At 37.5% G+C, this 7,572-nt stretch overlaps 1 protein-coding gene across 4 annotated transcripts; it reads left to right on the forward strand.

Annotated features, from left to right (window-relative positions):
- The first annotated feature begins 301 nt into the window (after positions 1-301).
- LOC136691367 (Golgi SNAP receptor complex member 1-like) lies at positions 302-7,129 on the forward strand. 4 transcript variants are annotated; one of them, XM_066663941.1, is made up of 6 exons: positions 302-471; positions 1,483-1,594; positions 2,558-2,648; positions 2,863-2,970; positions 3,620-3,711; positions 4,911-7,129. In XM_066663941.1, exons 1-6 carry the CDS (start codon positions 441-443, stop codon positions 4,963-4,965), a joined length of 489 nt encoding a protein of 162 aa, XP_066520038.1. In that variant the 5' UTR covers positions 302-440; the 3' UTR covers positions 4,966-7,129. The 4 variants fall into 4 exon arrangements, with proteins under 4 accessions (XP_066520038.1, XP_066520026.1, XP_066520032.1 ...); XM_066663929.1 differs by having other exon boundaries at positions 303-471; positions 4,905-7,129; XM_066663935.1 differs by having other exon boundaries at positions 312-471; positions 2,561-2,648; positions 4,905-7,129.
- The last annotated feature ends 443 nt before the right edge of the window (positions 7,130-7,572 follow it).

Genomic DNA, 7,572 nt, shown 5'->3' on the forward strand with positions numbered 1-7,572 from the left:
GTGCCAGTCCTTGACAGGGCGACACACACTCACGCCTATGGACACCTATCTACATGTGTTTTTGGACTATGGGAGGAAACAGGAGCACCCAGGGGAAACCAACGCGGATATGGGGAGAACACTAATTTAAAACTGTAATGAATAATTAAAAAAACCTAAGAATTACAGACATATAGGAGGCCCTCAAACACTTTATGCACTGAATAAAATAAATGTTTTTATTAACTTCAAAGCAACTTTTTAAACTCCTCCCTTCCACATTACATACAGATTTATATCATAGTAGGTATTAATTCCCTAATGTTATGTGGCTAAACTAAGGCTTGCTGTTTTGTGGAACATCCCCTGCTCTGCCACACGTAGGGGGTCGCTGTAGTTGTGGACTGAACTACAGAGTCTTTCGTCTGCCAGCTCGACGAGAATGACGTTGAATAACAAAGATGGCAGGAGGAAACAGCAACTACTGGGAAGGTGAGCTGAAAAGTGTTGTTTTATCTCACCCGTGTCATTTTTATCACTTTGAGTCTGCTAAAACCAACGTATTATTCTCTGTGAGGCCGTCTGTGGCGGTTAAGTGCAGGTTTGTCCGACTATAGTCAGTCAAAACTCCTCCGTTTACTGCAGTGCGTTAGTGTTAACAGGCGCTAGCTGAGTTAGCACAGTCCCTAACGAAACGTCAGTGATTTGCCTAACACCAAGTCGGAAATAGACATTTCATTCTCGTTGGTGGTGAACTCTTCTCTGGAATAACTGTTCTCACATGGGTTATTTTTAATATCTGACTAGTGTTAAAGTGTCTTTTAGGATATTTCATGCCCGTCCACGTAAATGGAGGTAGCCGCACCGCTAGCAGTGGGTTGGCTTCTGTGAGACTAGAGACTAAACGTGACGTCTTATGCACTCGCGTTTTATTTGAACATTCTGTTTCACCGTATAAAGTGCAGGTGTTCCTGTTTACACACTCAGTGGTTAAGGTGGAATGTACACACTGAGTAAGAAGACAACTTTAGGTTTCTTTACCCAACTACGTTAGCTGACATAGATTAAAGAGTCCTGTCTTTCATGTTATGTAACCAAATTTGTCTTGTCATCCAAAAGGAAAAACACCTGTTGGTAATTTAGTTTCATTCCTTCCTTACACTTGTAAAAATCTTTTCTAGCCACTACTTTCCTTAATTTTCCAAACAATATAGTCATCGTTACCCCCACAAATGTGTGGCAGTCTGCGTGATGTGACGGCAGCAATAGGAAAATTCTTAGTCATGGCTTGACATCACTTACATGATAATAACCTGACTGCTTATTTTGTATATGATGTAAAAGAAAACACATGGGCTGAGTTTTTTTAGCAATGTAAAATCTTGATTTACACATAAGGGTAAGTCTTTACTGAAAACATTTTCTCTGCATGAATAGTGTATTTAATGCAAGCAAAGCTAATATACCCCTTGCTCTTATAATGGTCACATTGCTTCTTTACAGATTTGCGCAAGCAGGCCAGGCAGTTGGAAAATGAGCTGGACCTGAAGCTTGTCTCTTTCAGTAAACTGTGCACCAGCTACAGCAGCTCCCGGGATGGACGGCGAGGTGACAGGTCAGCAAACCAAGTTTAAATGGTGCATGGGCTATGTTCACACAGCGGATAAGTGTCCAAAATTTGATTTCATGATAAAAATTTTTTAAAATGATTAAATTTTTAAATCTGTTGTTCACACTTTCTGTATAATGTTACCTGTATTTGACATCAGTCTGAGCAGATAACACTCCTAAACTGACATGTTGGTGTTTTACTGTGCAGCGCTGTATCATAAAACCTCCCTTTTCTTTATTCCATATGAGCGCTGTGTTAAAAACAGAGTATTAATTAAAGGCTGTAAAGAATATGAAAACGTGAATGGATGTTTTTTTCCAAGGTATCCAAAGAGAACTAGATGAGCATAATGAGTTTAATATTTCCATGAACCACATTTAAGCAGCTTTATACCGACATGAGCAATATAAAACTCATAACTACTAAAAAAAGAAGCTCTTTTTTGTTTTGTAAAAACACGTAATACAAATTTCCACAAGTTTTATTTTCTCATAAAGTAAAGTAGAGACAGGTACCTGGATTAAGAACAGTTTCTCACAAGTTTTTTGTTTCTCACTATATTTTATAGAAAGAAATGGATTTGACCAAGCTGTTTACATGTCCTAAAAGCCTTCAATTAAAATGAAAATGCTTTGGACCGTAGTCCGAAGATCATTCTCAGCAGCCAAATCGATGAAAATGTCACATAAATTCAGACCTGGCCATTCACATTGCCACAAGTTGGATAGGGATTGGATCTCAATACCACATATGAAACTGGTTGAAATCTGGTTTTAAAAAGTTAGATTCAGTGCGATTTGTGCTGTTCACACTGCAACACAAGCGACACTTCTGTGTTAATTATGAAGAAACAAATTCGTATTTGGGCCACTTTTACCTGCTCTGTGAACAGTGCCATAGTCTGTTGCATTAATCAGGAGCTTATTCTGTACTTACAACTCTTTTCTTTCCTGCTTCCTTTACCAGCAGCTCTGACACAACACCCCTCCTCAACAACTCCACTCAAGACAGAATGTTTGAGACTATGTCAGTCGAGATTGAGCAGCTTCTTGCAAAAGTGAGTCTGTCATTTGGTTTTTGGATAGAGTAACTCATTTAGATGTTAGACATGTTGTCATTTCTATTCACCAGCCTGTTTTCAAGCAGTGTAACCAAGGTCATATTTGCGAGGTTAATAGTAATTTTTCTTTTGCAACTTGAAACAACCAGCTTCTGTTTTATTTGGTCCATCATAGTTCTAGGATATTTGAATAGTCTGCTGTTTATCTTAGCTTACAGGTATAAACGATAAGATGGCAGAATACACTAGCACACCAGGCACCACATCTCTCAATGCTGCGCTGATGCACACACTCCAAAGGCATCGAGACATCCTGCAGGTAAGACAAAAAAAAAAAAAAAATGAGTCTCTGCCTAAATAACTTCCTTCATGATCTAGAGCTTTTGCACCTCTTTGTTCTTCCCATGTTTTGTTTACTCTGCAAAGCCAACTTCAAGCTAGTCTGCTTGCTATTGGAATGGGAAAGTCAAAGGACAATAAGTGGAAAAACTGGAGCTCAAAACATAATAACAAAAAAAATTATATTTTAAGAAAATGGGAATCCTAACAACAATTGAAGACCTGGTAAAGCAGTGAACAGTCATTATCTGTTTGCAGGAAAAACTGAGAAAATCACTCTTCACTCTTGCTTCAAATCTGAAAAAGTCCACAGGAGTTTTTTCATCACTCCACTGTGGATAACCTCAATTTGTGTGATTATAAATATGTGTAGCTGCCAAGATTATGTTCCTGAGAAGATGAAAAAGAAAACTAAAATAGAAATGTACAAATCAAACATAATGGAAACCAATCTTTGTAGTTTCAGAAAATGTTTTGAAATTGCAAATTTATTGAAATCTGAAAATTGAAGCATGTATAAGGGGGAGCACAAACACTGAAATACATTGTTGTTAAAATTGCTCATGGTGCTGTAATTTGTTGAACATATTTTTAAAGGGTAATTCTCCTCTTTCCCTTTTTACCCACAGGACTATACACATGAGTTTCACAAAACCAAATCCAACTTTCTGGCCGTCAGAGAGAGAGAGGATCTTCTTGGGTCTGTCAGGAAAGACATTGAGTGAGTGTGATCCCCTCCCCCCCCCTTTTTTCCTCCCTGAAGCATACAGTTGCTCTTAGTAGCTGGGATACTAATCTCCCATTAATAAAAAATGTTGTGAATGATTGAAATATTTTCCTGTTTACACATTTTCTCATCCAAACATAGTAGTTTGTTACAGAGAATAAATGATACACCTGTTTTATTATGCAGCCACTGTCGCAGGTAACATTACACGCAGAGAGGAAAGGATGGATTCTACTAAATACCAGAAAGTTCTAGAAGTAAATGTGACACAGTCAGTCAAAATGTATTAAGCCATGATCAGACTAAACTAATTTTGACATGTTTGTGTCATATCTGACCAATGTGCAATGCTAGCACTCTCCCAACCAAAACAAATCATGGATTTATGTCCAGTCTGAGACAGTGATCATTGTGAAGTATCATGTAGTCTTATCCTGTCACAAGGGGCTGGCTTCTTTAACATATAGAACATCTAAAACATTCTTCAGTACTGTATTTGTTATGAAATACTTCATGTAATACAAGTTAAAGTTTTTGAAATGGCCCTGACTTCCATTCACTGGTGATGCATAGACCTCCCACTTGCTGTTATTCATCCACTTGCTGGGTATCTCTCACCCATTTGCTGGTCTCTGGCCTGCAAGGATATGTACTTGCCCGTTGTGGTATTACCCTTATTGACCACCGGGTGTCAGCACAGACATTGATAAAATACTAAAGTCTGGTTCAGAGGATGTCAGTGTACATGAAAACATAGTCTGTTAGTGTTAGGGCATCAGTAATTACATGAAAGCTTTGCTCGCCTTTCTATGCTCCTCATGTTACCTGGCTCCCCCCTTTTATCCTCATTGTACCACAGAGCATTAATGTTGAAACAGCGCGTGAGTAGGAACTGTTAATTCAGCCATGTTTCACAGAGAGAACATAAGGTGGTGCCACTACACCGTCTATTGTTAGTTCAGCCATTTTTCACATTCCAGTTTGAGAACTAAACTGGAGCCTTGAACAGAAATGTGTTGATATTGGTGTTTATATATTGTATTGTGTTAATAATGTTTACTTTTTGTATTACACACATTATTATCAGTTCATTCAATCAAATAATTACTTGTCCTACACATACCACTATACTAGCACAGACAGCATATCACCCAGAACTACTAACTGTCCTATGCTTTTTCTTCAAGCTGCAGCTATGACAGCCTTGGCCATCACTGCTTGCATCATCTGGTGTGTGTGCTCAGCTAAATCTAATGGACAGAAGGACGGCTTCCACCGACTGCGGCAGCACAGAGATGATTATGATGACGAGATCCATCTCACCTCCATGGGCTCAAAGAAATCTCTATTGAGCCACGAATTCCAGGATGAGAGTGAAAGTGATGAGGAAACTCTGTATGCCAACAAACTCTGATAGTACAGCGCCTCCTTATTATCGTTATCTAATCTGCCCACATCCTACAGTGCTGCCCAAGAGGAAACTCTGAAAACAGACAGGGGGCCCAAAGGTGGTGTCCTTTCGTCTGTGGCCCAGAATTAACTGGCCACTCGCTCCCAGGGGCCAGCAGAGGGCACTCAACTTAAAATACCCATCCAAATTGACTGTAACCTGAAATCTTTCACAGAATGCACTTTACTGGCCTGCTGAAATTTGGTCACCTGTGTAACACCTTAATGTATGCAACTAACCACTGTACAATCCGCTCTCAGCCAACTTGCTATTTATTTGAGTTTAGATTTCCTGCTTGTTAGTTGGACATTTTCTCAGCAGCTCTTCCAGTAGGTCTCCAGTCAGTATAGCAGTAGCTGAATTGCCCAAGTTAACAGAAACACAACAGGATTGCTGAACACAGTGCCTTGTTTGATTTGTTTGAACCATTGTTGCCTGTTGACTAAAGTGTGAAGATGGGTGCAAGTCAATTTATCTTTGTTGCTATTCTCTTGCATTTTTATAATAACCAGGAAACCGTTTTTAATTTCAATAGTTCATGGAGTTGCTGGGAACAGACCAGGGGTCGTGTACATAAAGCATTTCAGAGCAAGAGTGCTGCTTATGCATCTATTTTATTTCTTTGTCTAGTTGGGTTTTTGGATTATTTTGGGTGTTTTTTTGTTTTTTTTACACTTTTTTCAGTCTAAATCAGAACCTACAGTAATCTAGATCCTGAACAGTTCTTGATCTTACACACTTTGAGGTTGTCTGTTAATTGATATCAAAATCAGTTTATCAAGCAATCACAGATTTGCATGGCTTTGATTTGTGTTAAAACGAATGGAAATTTTTAATACCCAAGAATGTAATGGTGTGGGTTTTTTTTTTTTTTTTTTAAATATAATTATTTATTTAATTTTTTTTTTGCGGTATTGTAATTGCACTCATGCTGTATTTGTTTGTGCATATCTAATATATTAAAACTGAGAAATTACATGTTGAATCTGCATACACAGATACAGATTGTGTTTGCCAACAATACAGATTGTTTTGAAATGTGTAACGGTATGTTTCTCAGAGGACCCTCAAGAGAAAATTCTTCAAGTAAGTACGGTTATAATGTGTTTTCACATTGAATCAGTGAGATTGCAGAAACTACTACAAAAGCAATAACATCTATGATTTGTTCATTGTGAACAAATTTCAGAACAGGTTTCATTTAGAATTTTTTTCCCCATATCTGCCTTTTTATCAATGAGATGTAAAATTAATATTTGAAATCAACAAATTTACATGGTATTTTAAATCAAGAAAATATGCAGATCCTCTGTTTGGCATGGTCATTTTTAAAAGGTTTTCCTTCTTGATGGAACGTTTACATAATATTTATCCACCAGACAGAGGCTTTAAATATTATTTAGTGCCTACATCATCTCAAGTGATACAGTGCTATACAATCCGCATACTTTAGGTTTGTAGGTTAGATCCCTGTGGAGCACAGAGTAATGCATACACAGTGTATGTAAAAATTAAGTAATAAGGGTGATGAAAGCTTCAGCTCTTGAAATTCATATACTATGTTGTTGACTTTAAGATGTGTATTTATACAGGTGATGAGCAGTTATAGGCTTCAAATGCAGACTGTTAAACATTTTTGCCATTTTATTGTTTCCATCGTCTCGTTCAACTCTTTACATGGGATTCATATGACCATTGATTTAATAATTTTCATAACTGTAATAACATCAGCTCTGTGATTTGTTAATCTCTTTTATGTTCGAGAAGAGCTGAGCCTTTTGTGTTCATTAAGGAATTCAGGCAGGTGCCCAGTCTTGCAGTTTTGTGAATTTTCTAGATATTCTTGTCTCTCAGTATTTTTGCCACCCTTGTTTTCTATGTGCATACGAATTAAAGGAGGATGTAGCAGTTTGACAGAGAGAAACATACAAAACTTCGTTGAGGAAGAGCGTGGCATTTATGTTAGTCAACTGTTCATTCATTAGTCTTTAAAGCCTCTGCCTGGATGTACAACCTCAAGCTTTTCAGTGTATAGGCATGAATCCAAGGTGGTAGCCTTTTTTTGTCACCACATTGATAATAGGGAGTCCAAAATTTATGCACCAAAAACTAAAGCATTGTTAAATACATCCCGTAGGATAGAAAAGGTTTTGTTAAATGATTTCTGCATTCACTGTTTTCATTGCCACATAATTTGATTAGATGGCTTGATACTGATTATAATGCTTGGGTGAATGAAAATGAGTGGGTGTTTCTCAACAAACATGTATAGCTTTTGTATGTACTGGTTGTGCTGATGTATATTTTTTTTGGTCCTTTTTATAAAAAAAAAAAAAAAAAAAAGGATTGATTGTAGATAATTGATGCCAACTGTATGTAAATTACAAAAGTTCAATTTTGGCCAG

The sequence above is a fragment of the Hoplias malabaricus genome, chromosome 1 (genome assembly GCF_029633855.1).
Source record: "Hoplias malabaricus isolate fHopMal1 chromosome 1, fHopMal1.hap1, whole genome shotgun sequence".
Lineage (NCBI taxonomy): Eukaryota > Metazoa > Chordata > Actinopteri > Characiformes > Erythrinidae > Hoplias > Hoplias malabaricus.

Bases quoted from the DNA above. Each gene is read 5' to 3' on its own strand.
- LOC136691367 (XM_066663929.1), top strand. From the start codon at position 441: ATGGCAGGAGGAAACAGCAACTACTGGGAAG. The intron at 2,971-3,619 runs GTAAGACAAAAA...TTTTACCCACAG, and splicing joins GGCATCGAGACATCCTGCAG to GACTATACACATGAGTTTCA. The intron at 3,712-4,904 runs GTGAGTGTGATC...TTTTTCTTCAAG, and splicing joins TCTGTCAGGAAAGACATTGA to CTGCAGCTATGACAGCCTTG.